General features: G+C 36.4%; 1 protein-coding gene across 6 annotated transcripts in view; it reads right to left on the reverse strand.

Annotated features, from left to right (window-relative positions):
- COMMD10 (COMM domain containing 10) overlaps positions 1-13,598 on the reverse strand; it is a 203,730-nt gene that overhangs the window by 116,615 nt on the left and 73,517 nt on the right. Inside the window, exon 6 of one of the 6 annotated variants that reach the window (XM_032273742.1) lies at positions 3,139-3,297. The exons of the other annotated variants lie outside the window; for them this stretch is intronic. Within the exon in view, the coding sequence (XP_032129633.1) occupies positions 3,220-3,297 (78 nt within the window). The 3' untranslated portion in view covers positions 3,139-3,219. Of the gene's footprint in view, positions 1-3,138; positions 3,298-13,598 lie in introns of those variants that run through there. 6 annotated transcript variants of the gene reach the window in all.

Raw genomic sequence — 13,598 nt, forward strand, 5'->3', positions numbered from 1 at the left:
AAAAATAGCAACACTGAAATTTCATAGTTTTCTTTTTTAAAAAAATTTATTAAAAAGCATGGAGAGTTCAAGTTCCAACATTTCACTACCTCAGATAAGTAAAGATTAGTAATATTTTAATTTTAACCTACATCTATGCATAGCCAGGATTCAGAAGCCCTGTGTTCCTCTTCTCCATGCCTCTTAGCCTGGTTCAGGGCTGTGGCTCTAAAGACACCCTTTTAGGAGCATGACTTTGCAATACAAAACACTGTGAGTAAATCTTTTCAAACAGGAACTCAGCTCTGTTTTCTAAAGTATCTGACTAAAACTCTGTAGGACTGAAAACAAGCCACTGAAATATTTCCTACGTAGGAGAGATACCATAAAGCAATAGTTAGTCTGAGCAAACGCTCCAGATTTGAGGGAGCTCCCATGATTCTGTAGAATCAAATATCTAAAGGTCACTTGTAATTCAGGATAGCACATTTTGAAGCAAAGAGGCAGCATCAATATTCCTACAAAACACAGCAACATCATAGTATTTTTCTTTATATAATCTCACTCCCTCTGAGTCCTCATTTTCTCCTTTTCATCCCTGAAGCAGTGTAAATAATAGCTTTCCCACTCCTTTAATAATCCAAAGCTTTTCTTTACTTTCCTCTCCTACCTCCCTCCAAATTTAGATATTAAATAAAATCCTCTTTTTTATAAAAATACCAGCTGGTAAGCCAATATGGGAGGTTTCCTTAACATTCTATACAGTTTACCATATGCACTATATAAAGTTGCTGGGCTGAAAGATATATTTTTCCAGTCTTAAGGTTATTCTTCTGTAGGCTCTAGACATACCACTAAGCAAAATCTTATTTTGGACATCAACCACTAGCAGCTGAATTTAAATACCATAATTCACAAAGCAAAGCACAGCGTTTCTGGTTTTTTGTTTTTGGTTTTTTTTTTAATACTTTAAGTTCTGGGATACCTGTGAAGAATGTGCAGGTTTGTTACATAGGTATACACGTGCCATGGTGGTTTGCTGTAACCATCAACCCATCATCTACATTAGGTATTTTTCCTATGCTATCCCTCCCCTAGCCCCCCAACCCTGACAGGCCCTGGTGTGTGATGTTCCCCTCCCTGTGTCCATGTGTTCCCATTGTTCGACTCCAACTTACGAGTGAGAATATGCAGCGTTTGCTTTTCCATTCCTGTGTTAGTTTGCTGAGAATGATGGTTTCCAGTTTCATCCATGTGTCTGCAAAGGACAAGAACTCATCCTTTTTTATAGCTGCACAGTATTTCATGATGTTTATTTGATACATTTTCTTTATCCAATCTATCACCGATGGTTTGGAACTAACCCAAACCATCGGGTCTGGGTTAGTTCCAAGCCTTTGTATTGGGAATAGTGACGCAATAAACATACATGTTAGCTCTTGCTGCTTGATCCCTTTACTGTTATGTAATACCTTTTTTTGTCTTTTCTTATCTTTGTTGGTTTAAAGTCTGTTGTATCAGAGACTAGGACTGCAACCCCTACTTTTTTTTGCCTTCCATTTGCTTGGTAAATCTTCCTCCATCCTTTATTTTGAGCCTATGTGTGTCTTTGCACGTGAAATGGGTCTCCTGAATATAGCACACAGATGGGTCTTGACTCTATCCAATTTGCCAGTCTGTGTCTTTTAATTGGGACATTTAGCCCATGTACATTTAAGATTAATATTGTTATGTGTGAATTTGATCCTGTCATTATGATGCCAGCTGGTTATTTTGCCTGTTGATTGATGCAGATTCTTCACAGTGTCAATGGTCATTACAATTTGATATGTTTTTGCAGTGGCTGGTACCAGTTTTTCCTTTCCATATTTAGTGATTCCTTCAGGAGCTCTTGTAAGGCAGACCTGGTGGTGACACAATCCCTCAGCATTTGCTTGTCTGTAAAGGTTTTTATTTCTCCTTCACTTATGGAGCTTACTTTGGCTGGATATGAAATTCTGAATTGAAAATTCTTTTAAGAATGTGGAATACTGGCCCCCGCTAGGGTTTCTGCAGAGAGATCTGCTGTTAGTCTTTTGGTCTTCCCTTTGTGGGTAACCCAACCTTTCTCTCTGACTGCCTTTAACATTTTTTCCTTCATTTCCACCTTGGTGAATCTAACAATTATGTGTCCTGGGATTGTTCTTCTCAAGGAGTGTCTTTGTGGCGTTCTCTCAATTTCTTGAATTTTAATGTTGGCTCATCTTGCTAGGTTGGGGAAGTTCTCCTGGATAATATCCTGAAGAGTGTTTTCCAACTTGGTTCCATTCTTCCCGTCACTTTCAGGTACATCAATCAAATGTAGGTTAAGTCTTTTCACAGTCTCATTTTTCTTGGAGGCTTTGTTTGTTCTTTTTCATTCTTTTTTCTCTAATCTTGTCTTCATACTTTATTCCATTAAGTTGATTATCAATCTCTGATATCCTTTCTTCCACTTGAGCGATTCAGCTATTGATACTTGTGTACGCTTCACAAAGTTCTCATGCTATGTTTTTAGCTCCATCAGGTCATTTATGTTCTTCTCTAAACTGGTTATTCTAGATAGCCCTTCTAATCTTTTTTTCAAGGTTCTTAGCTTCCTTGCATTGGGTTAGAATACGCTCTTTTAGCTCAGAGGGGTTTGTTATTATCCATCTTCTGAAGCCTACTTCTGTCAATTTTCAAAATCAGTCTCCATCAGTTTTGTTCCCTTGCTGGCAAGAAGTTGTAATTCTTTGGAGGAGAAGAGGCATTCCGGATTTCAGAATTTTCAGTCTTTTTGCACTGGTTTTTCCTCATCTTCGTGGATTTATCTACCTTTGGTCTTTAATGTTTGTGGCCTTTAGATGGGGTTTCTGAGTGGATGTCCTTTTTGTTGATGTTGATGCTAATCCTTTCTGTTTGTTAGTTTTCCTTCTAACAGTGAGGCCCCTCTTGTGCAGGTCTGCTGGAATTTGCTCGAGGTCCACTCCAGACCCTGTTTGCCTGGGTATCACCATCAGAGGCTACAGAACAGCAAAGACTGCTGCCTGTTCCTTCCTCTGGAAGCTTAGTCCCATAAAGGCACACACCAGATGCCAGCCAGAGCTCTCCTGTATGAGGTGTCTGTCGATCCCTGCTGGGAGGTATCTCCCAGTCAGGAGGCATGGGAGTCAGAGACCCACTTGAGGAGGCAGTCTGTCCCTTAGCAGAGCTTGAGCGTTAGAAGCACAGTATTTCAATTTATCTACATGAGATAGTGCAAATAAAACTTGTGTGAACTTCCCCTAGAGTGCTTGCCTGTGAAGAATTACAATTATCCTGAAAAAAATGAATGTGTTTGGCTACTTAGCCTTACACTTGTAATTAGAAGATCTGGGTTCAAGTCCTTAGCTCTGCAAATAACAATAAAAGGAATATTGTACATCTTTATAAAAAATAACTAATCTTTGCATTTTATAGTTCAAAATACATTTTCCCTTAAACAATTATGATCAATAACAACATTAAGGAACTACTGTTATTATCGCATTTTACAGAGAAATAGACTAGATTTAGACATGCCAACGACTAAAACTATAGAAATATTTAAATGTGCTATCTCATTCAGCCATAGAATGTCTAGGTATCCCACAGGTGACGCAGGATAGTTCAGGATGACACTCTTAGTGAGTGTGCCACCATAGCTGACCCAACTCATTGCATGTCCCCAAATGTGATTTGACCAAAAAAGCATAAGATGAACCACCTGTCAGGGGCAGATACAGGGTAATCAAGTATTATAAGCTGAATTCTTGTATACCCCCAAATTCATGTTATAGACCTAAACAACAATGTGGCTGCATTTGGAGATGGGGACTCTAGGAAGCACTTAAGGTTAAATTAGGTCACAAGGGTACAGCACTGATCTGTTAGAATGAGTGTCTTTATAAGAAGAGATGCCAACTCTCTAAAGACTAGATTAGAAAATAAGATAAGAAAAAAGAAAAAAAGCCCAGACATGGTAGCTCACACCTATAATCCCAGCACTTTGGGAGGCCAAGGCAGGCGGATCACCTGAGGTTGAGAGTTCATGACCAGCTTGACCAACATGGAGAAACCCTGCCTCTACTGAAAATAAAACAAAATTAGCCCAGCGTGGTGGTGCATGCCTGTGATCCCAGCTACTTGGGAGGCTGGGGCAGGAGAATCACTTGAACTCGGGAGGCAGAGATTGTGGTAAGCCAAGATTGCACCATTGCACTCCAGCCTGGGCCACAGGAACGAAACTGTCTCAAAAAAGAAAAAAAAAAAGGAAAAGAAGAAAGAAAAAAATTAAATAAGAAAGAAGAAACACCAGAGAGTTCACTGTCTCCCAGCCCCCACCCCTACACACACACACACACACGCGCGCGCAAGCGTGCGCGTGCATGCGGTCATGTGAGGACAAAGAAGGCAGGAATCTACAAGCCAGAAAGCCCTCACCAGAAACTAAATTTGCCAGGACCATGATTTTAAACTTCCCTCCAGAACTCTGAGAAATAAATGTCTGTTTTTTAACCCACCCACCCTGTGATATTTTGTTTTGCAAGCCCTAGCAGACTAATATACCAAGTACATAAGATGTATGTGATGGCTAATTATTAATTTATAATGAGAAATTACAATTACCAAAACTACTCCTTAAATACAATTACCAAAAATACTCCTTTTCAGATCTGTGTTTGGAGCAAAGCGCGAAAGCCAGGAGAACTTGATAAAAAGGATATTTTAAACAGCCTGAAGTATGCTTTTCACCGTAGGCACTCCCTCTTCAATAAAACCAGATAATTCAGACTTCTCTCATTTTAATTCCCTTCCATTGTTCACTAATTCTCATCGGAGTCTCAGAGATTCTCTTTGGGCCTCAACAGCATAAGGACATGTCAGAAACTTGAGAGGGATACACACTTTCTTTAAATATGTTTAAAAAAAATGAGAAAATTAGAAAAGCTATAAGCTATAGACTGAGATCAATACTGACTTAATCACTGACTTTTCATATCTTGGTCATGATTTATTCAGTGGAGATCCAAGTCTTTATGGGTGCTTTACTCTAGTCTCCAAGGACTTCAGACAAATTCCAGGGCTCATGCTATACCTCCTTTCATCCTACTTTGCCAAAAGCACATTATAGTCTATTAAGTGCTTGTATGTCAAATATCATATTTGAGCTGTACAACACACCCCCCCAAGAACATTATAAATTTTCCCCCAAAATTATGCAACTAACTCTTAGTAAGTGGTGAAACCCAGATCCACACTCTTTTAACTATTTCAGATACTATTATGGGTAAATAGATGAAGTAACCCGTAACCCACAATTTCCTTGAAATAAAGATATACGTGGTCATTTGTAAACTACAAGTAAGCTTTTACAATTAGTGTTTTAAAAGCTAACTGAAAATGGACAGTTACTATTTTTGCTTAATATTTTTATTTTATTAGCAGTAATGGTGTCAACACCTGACAACACAGGCATGCTCACTGAGATTTTTCTAAAGTGATGAAAAATTAATCATAGAATTATCTAAAGCTTTGTGTGAACAACTGTCAATTACCCACACTTATTTGGAGGTAGTGGAAATATTAATCAGAAATACAAAATAGAAATTAATCCAGAGGGTTATTTTTTACATTTTTGGGACTGAATCTCACTGTGTCACCCAGTGAGATTGGGCTGGAGTACAGTGGCCTTATCTCAGCTCACTGCAACCTCCACCTCCTGGGTTCAAGCAATTTTCCTGCCTTAGTCTCCCGGATAGCAGGGATTACAGGTACGTGCCACCACATCCAGCTTTTTTTTTTTTTTTGTATTCATACAAAATTTTAGTAGAGACGTGGTTTCACCATGTTTGCCAAGTTGGTCTCCAACTCCTGACCTCAAGTGATCTGCCCACCTCAGCCTCTCAAAGCGCTGGGATTACAGACATGAATCCCATTATACCACACCTGGCCTCAGAGTGTTATATTGATTAAGGAAAATAGTTATTAAGGAAAATAAATAGTTACTTCCATCACCCCTTTGTAGCTAAACCTGTAACTTCAATGGGAAAGGGTAGAAAATAGATTTACTAATATGCAAGTCAACCAAAAACATACATACATTTCATACAAATGGAAACTGGGTGGTTTTCCCTTGAACATCATTTAATTTAAAAACTTAAAAGAGATATATAATTTCATCTTTTCTCAAAAGCATAGAAAGTATTCTAAACAAAAAATGGTTTACAAAGAAGACATCATAACTTGGAGCTTTATATTATAACAATAAAAGAGTAATCTCTTACAAATTCAAGAATGGCATACCATAAAATTAATCCTATATAAACTATTCACAGAATCATCAAGACAGTTTCCTTGTGTTGATTTTTTTGATTCATCTTTTTTTTTTTTTAAGACAGAGTTTTGCTATTATTGTCCAGGTTGTCTTGGCTCATTGCAACCGCCACCTCCTGGGTTCAAGCAATTTCCTGCCTCAGCCTCCCAAGTAGCTGGTATTACAGGCTCCCACCACCATGCGTCGCTTTTTTTTTTTTTTTTTTTTTAGTAGAGATGGGGTTTCACCCTATTAGCCAGGCTGGTCTCAAACTCCTGATCTGAGGTTATCCGCCTGCCTTGGCCTCTCAAAGTGATGGAATTAAGGCGTGAGCTACCACGCCTGGCCCTGGTTTATCTTTTTTTAAAATTATAAGACTTTTTCAAGAAGAAAAGGCCAATATATTTTTTTTAAATTACAAAGATGCTTTTAAAAATCTAAGATCCAGCGAGTAGACACTAAGAAATATATTTTACCTTTTGATATTAAAAGTATTTGTATATATCTAATGCTAAATTATCTAAAAGTTACTCACTCCAGTAAAATAATTATTATTTCCTTTAGCTTAGGTCTTTAAGTCAAGACTGTTCTTATTTGAGGCTCTAAAGAAGAGGTAGGGAGGCCCACAGGTGGCAGAGAGGTTTCTAGAAACAGAGGAGTATAAGCAGGACAAATTCTTAACAATGCCTGGCTCCTTCACTCCCATTCACCCAACAAGAGTTGCTCCGCTCCATTTTTGTCAGATATATATTAGGACTCTGAATATCTGAAAAAATTTTAAGAGTGCTGTATCTAAAATAGTTCCAAAACAGCTAGTCTGAAGTAGACACTAAAAGGTGTTCTATGCAATAATCAAACACTGATGGACACATTTACCACTATCTCTTTAAAACACTCAGATTTCTCAACTTAATCTCACAAAATTGACCAAACAGCACACAAACTGTCCTACTGGACAGCAAAGTATACACTTTCGTTGCTCATTATAGTGTTAATCTATAATTTAATGTTTTCAACCAATTAGTTCTAAATTGTCAAGTTCAATTACAGGGTATGATAAATATACATAATCCACTCAGTTCAGCGGGGACTTGGCTACTGTGCATGCCCAATACATACACTCTTTCTTAGAGCAAATAAATTTACCAAAAGCTACTGGGTCAGATCATAACCTATCCTGGTATCTTGGTAGCTAAGGATAGAGATAATAGTTACTAGAGATCACAGCCCATGTCTAATTGAAATTTTACAAACATTACACACATTATATATATGTGATATCTATCTATATATGTGCATATATAGATATATCACTTATCTATATGTGCTATTAAGTAGTAGCAGTCTTATTATTAAATAGTCACTGCCATGCCAATCTAAAATACCTGAGTGGTAACTATTATGCAACTTCTGTTTACTGGAAACAAAATACCCACTCAAAGCTATCTATAAATTGTTGTACTTATCTGTTTATAGCAAAAAAAAAAATACATAAATTTAAATAGGTCAATGAAACTACTTAAGGTACATGCTTATAATTTTCATATTTTTGTATACTTCAGAATCAAATGAGGTCAACATCTATTACAATCAGTCAAAAAGTAGCAAAAAAAAAAAAAAAAAAACAAATTAAAATGGGGATGAAAATTGGACCATCATTAACATGAGGGAGAAAAACTTCTGGTTTCTCATTTTTAAAAAGACCATGCTGTAACTAGCAGCATATGTTTAAAAGATGATTTAAAAGCCCACAGAACATAGGTTGCACTGCAGTGGTCCACTTATACATGATTTTTCTTCCATAAAAGTTATATGAACTATACCTGCTCTCCTGCCTACCCTACCGCCTCCATCTATTCTGCCTCCGCCATCCCTGAGATGGCAAGACCAACCCTTTCTCTTCCTCCTCCTATTCAACATGAAAATGATAAAGATGAAGATCTTCATGATGATCTGCTTCTACTTCCCCTTTATGAAGAGATAATTTATTTTTTCTTCCTTATGATTTTCTTTATAACATTTTCCTTTCTTTAACTTACTTTATTGCTAAAATATAGTATATAATACATAAAATATGTATTAACTGACTACTTGTTATTGGTAAGGCTTCTGGTAAACAGTAGGCTATTAGTAGTTAAGGTCCTGGGGAGTTAAAAGTCATATGCTGATATTTTACTGCACAGAGGGCTGGTGTCCCTAGCCCTGGCATTGTTCAAGGGTCAACAGTACTTGTAACTTTACCTGAGATTCTATCCCCAACCACTTGTAAGGAAAAAATTTATTCAGTAAGAATTTATTGTAAAATTTATTTTATCAGTAAAATTTATCAGAATTTGTCAGTAAAATTTATTGTAAGAAATAAATTTATTCAGCTTTTATTATGCACCTGGAACTACACCATTATATATACATTATCTCGGTCAATTCTTCCCACAACCCTAGGAGGTAAGTATTCACATCCCAATTTTAAACATGACAAAGATAAGAACACAGCAGAGAAAGAATTTAAACCAGGTGTGCTGAATCCAAAGCGCTTGATCTTTCTAATCAGAGTTTCCAGACATTTAGATTTCATAGACCAGTACAATACACAGATACACATGCATATACACATATACCAAAAATCAACCAAACGGCAGACTTCACGGGGCAATCAATATTTTATTTCCCAAGAAATGGTATATTTTTTCAAAGCCCTACTATTTACTGTCAGTATTAATTTTAAAAAACAAAATGATACTAACATAAAAAAAATACCTGAAAATAAGAAACAAGCCTTCTGGGGGGGGGGGAAGAAAAAAGCCTTATACTAATATTTTCAACACAGAATAGCACAGGTTCTCCAACTGGCAAATGAGAACAACTGTACTGAATCATACTGCTTCCTGTAAGACAGAGGCAGAACACAGAACCTGAAACGTTCTCCTACATTTGCTTCCTAATTTCATTACAAAGGTGAGGAGAATATATGTTGCCTTAACTAAAGCCATGAGTTTTCTGAAATTTTTATATGCCAAGGTTCTGATGACCAAGAAATTACAGAGGCTTTAAAAATAAGGAAGTTTCTGGTATCAGCAGATTGTTCATTTTCAATACAGGTATTACTTTGTACTTTCACAGATAACAGTGTTTCCTTAGGTTTTTTCTTCAAATAAAACCTTTAGATCTGATACAATCAAAACAGTTGTTAAACGAATATAGATCCATTACCTTGTACCTAAGAGACGCATCCATCTTCAGTTGCATTCCTGTCTTTCTAGCTTTATCTACCACATTTAATTAAAAAGAGCAAGGATTTTGTCTTCATCATGTTTTAGTACAGCATCTGATATTAGGATGCTAAGTTACTATGAGAGGGTCAAAATACATTAAATTTAGCTCATTGCCAAATGCCAGAAAAAATTCATTAACAAATGAATTTGAGCTAAATTTTCAGAGTAAATTTATATTTTTAAAAAACTCATAGTTCCTCAAAACGGTAACCTGCAGCAAAAGTCGTAACAATTCTGAAACAAGTATATCTAAATACTTATTACAGTCTTTCCCATATCTCTTTCTAGTCTCTCCTTTACTTGTCAGGTGGAAAACAGGTTTAAGGGTCTAGCTAAGGAAGCAAATAGGCAGAAAACAACCTCTTGTTTGCTATCTCACTGCACTTGAAATGGATCTCTACAATCCAGTACCATTTATAAGCATCTCGCATATCAACATCACATTAGGTACTTTACTACCTAAATTCCTGGTCCATAACTATTCCATCCTGAATTGTCCTCAAGTATCTTAAGAATGAAGTAGACTCACTAAAAACCTAACGTTTCTGAATGATCACTTGGAAATAAAGTTCACAGTTTTATGAAATAACATTCAGGTCAACATATTTGGCAAATTCTTTCTTTTAGGTGTTAAATAGTATCCTGATTTATATATTACACTTTACATGGTACAGTGAATAGTACCCTGATTGATTACTATACTTTACATAGTAGAATATACTGACTAATCTTTACATGGTAGAGTTATCTCAACTGTTCAAATAGTTTAAAAATTAAAATAAATACTCTTGATTTTGGCATTGACTCCTTTTAAAGTCATAATACAATGTTATTGAAACAATCTATTGATATTGTAAATGACATGCTTTCTGTTTTTTAAAAAGCCACTAGTGAAGTGAATTAAGCATTTTTCCAGGCAATACATTTAGATTTCAATCTTAATAAATTTAGTCATTGTGTATACCCTTCCTTTTACCCAGACCATGCATTCCTTTTTTCACTTACCTTTTAGGGCCTAATTCAAATGTGTTTTCCTCTGCGGAGTATTCTCTCTATGGATCTAGACAATATCAACCCCATGCATCTGTGCACTTACCCCGTACTTGGAATAAACCTTCACAGTTCATTATCATGTATAAGCATCTAGCATTTCAGACATCATTTTGGGTGCTTAACATATTTCCCAATTAACTGCACTGCATACAAGCTTTTTTCTCTCACATCACTAAGTCTGTCCAGAGCAGGAACCTTAATATCCTTTTTATCTGCTCAGCACCTAGCTCAGAACCTGGATCAAGAGTGACAGGAAGGATATCGCAATCATTTGTAATGTATGGTCAAGGAAGGCCTCTCTCTGATACTTGAGTAGAGACCTAACAGAGGGGAAACAGCAATCCATGTGGATACCTGGGGAAGAAGCATTCTAGAAGAAGAAATGAAAAGTGCAAAGGCCATGAGGCAAGAGCATTTTGGAGTGTCAGGAAAAACAAGGTAACTTCTATGGTTATAACAGAGTGGAGAGGCTGCAGGGAAACAGTAACAGGTGCAATCAAATAGGCAGCATGAGTTTACATCACATAGGTCTTACAGGCCACTCTAAGGGCTTTGGGTTTTACTTTGAGTTATAAGGAAAGCCTGTAAAATACACAGAGCAAATAAATAATCTGAATTACATTTTAAAAGTATGACTATTATGAGAAGAACACACTATAGAAGACAAAGGTGCAGAGAGACGATAGGCACTGATGACAAATTCATGTCAAATGTAAATGATTAGCCACAGGAGAAATAAAATTTCCTGACTTCATTTATGAACATGCTGACCCAGACCCTCTATTCCCTGTGACAACTGCAAAAGATGTTAACACCTGTTACTTATCAAGCATAACAAAATTGTCAATAAATTAGTCTGAACTTAGGAAAAAAACAAGTGTTTGCAAGGCAAATGACACTTCATTTACAAAGGTCTTTATATAATTCTTAAAGCTTTAGATGTGGATCCTCAAACCCATCAGATTAATGAAAGGAACAACTACAAAGACCGAAATGAATTAGTCTTTCAGGAATAGGAGACTTTCACACTAAGGATTAACTAGAAAATCTTGAGAAAATATAATTTAAAATGAAAATTTTAAAACATTGGCTGGCCAGGTATGGTGGTCCACTCCTACAATCCCAGCACTTAGGGAGGCTTAGGCCAGAGGATTGCTTGAGCCTAGGAGATCAAGGCTGCAGTTAGCTATGATCATATCACTGCACTTCAGCCTGGGGGAGAGAGTAAAGGAACGGAGAGTAAGAGAAGCGAGGAGGGAGAGAAGAAAGGAGGGAGAGAAGGGAGAGAGGAGAAAGGGAGAGAGAGGAGGGAGGAAGAGAGGAGGGAGAGAGAGAGAGGAAGAGGAGGGTGGGGGGGATTATTATTATTAACATGAAGAAAAAGGAAACCACAAATAGTAATCCTCAGCCAGACCTTTTTAAATATAATAAACTTATACTTCTCAAAAATTGGAGGACCTCAATTTGTTAAGATAATTGACTTCTATAATTTCTTCTTATATTAATAAATGATATATTAAATTTAATGGTTTAACGTGAAGAAAAATTAAATAGATAATTAATGCTTCTAATATAAAGGTAAACCCCTATTGTCTAATGCAGTGTAAGTAAATCCTACAAGAGTATAAACTGTGGGAGACAGTCATATCTGAATATAAATCTAATTAAAATAATTTGGCTGAAAGCAATAAAATCACAATCAATATACATGAAGAGGAAAAAATAACCATGTTGGAATTCTCCAAATTAGGCACTCATTAAACTAATATAGTCACATTCCTCCCTTTGTCAATTTAAATATTAGCATCTGTCATCTATACTATCCTCTCCTTTTCTCCCCAGAATACACAGGATGTCTGTTTATCTACAAATTTTTACAAAAATATATTTAACAAAAACAGAATATATATAAGAATCTTTTCTTTCTCCTTACAGGCTCTGATGCTATAAATCAATAGAAAATAGAAATAGACCAGAGACTTTCTTAATGAAAATAGTGCTGTTTTTAAATTGAAAGAAATGAGGGAGAGAATCTGAAGATTCTGACAGCATATATAAGTAAAACATAAGAAGGAAAAAGCACAAACCACCCAAACTATCAGTTAACAGAAACTTCATATTTATGTGAGTTTAACTATGATTCACTTGTATTAATTCAACTATAAACTTTGCAACAAGAAATAGAATAACTGAATAATGCAGACAATTAAGTCCACAATTCCCCTGAAAAAGTGTAAGCCCTGGAGTGCGTGTGAGATGGAAAAGGTGAATCTGCTGTTTCCTCAGTCAGTGTATGCCAAGGTCTCGTGTGTTTCCAGGATCTCATGTGTGCTAAAGGCCAATGTTAAAAGATACATACATGTGTTCTGAATGTTTAAGTAAAGAAATAGCAATAGTTCCAACAAAACTGCTAAAGAAAAATAACACAGCTGTCATGGACTTAATTAGAAATGTTATACTGGGATCCAGTGTGGTACTTTCCTAAGGAACTCCCTCTCCCTCTCAAGAACAGCCTTGTCTCTGAGATTATCACCTTTTACACTAAAGTGAGGCCCAAAATTCCAACCCTCCATAAAATGAGATCCACTGTATATTGAAAAAAAAAAGAGGGCGCTAACATTTCTTTTAAAGTTTACATACAAAAAGAAAAGAAAAGTTTTGTGGTCAAGGCTGCCAGAGATAAAGATTATGGAAAACCATGTGTGACGAATAAAGGTGGCCTTTGTATATAGCTTTGGGCCAACTTGCTACACAAATCACTTAATGTGTATCAATCAATTATAAACTAAGTCTTACCTAAACCATCTGAAAGAATTTTTATATCAGAGCTCCAAAGATAACGTGAAACTACTAGTAAACCAAAATTCCTCAACAGGAATATCGAAAATGAAAAGCATCCAGGTGAACAGCACTCTCAGAAAGCAGGTCATGTTTGTCCTCTGTCAACTAACGCAACTGAC

Source organism: Sapajus apella, unplaced genomic scaffold (genome assembly GCF_009761245.1).
Source record: "Sapajus apella isolate SASKATOON/1434 unplaced genomic scaffold, GSC_monkey_1.0 scaffold1, whole genome shotgun sequence".
Taxonomy (NCBI): domain Eukaryota; kingdom Metazoa; phylum Chordata; class Mammalia; order Primates; family Cebidae; genus Sapajus; species Sapajus apella.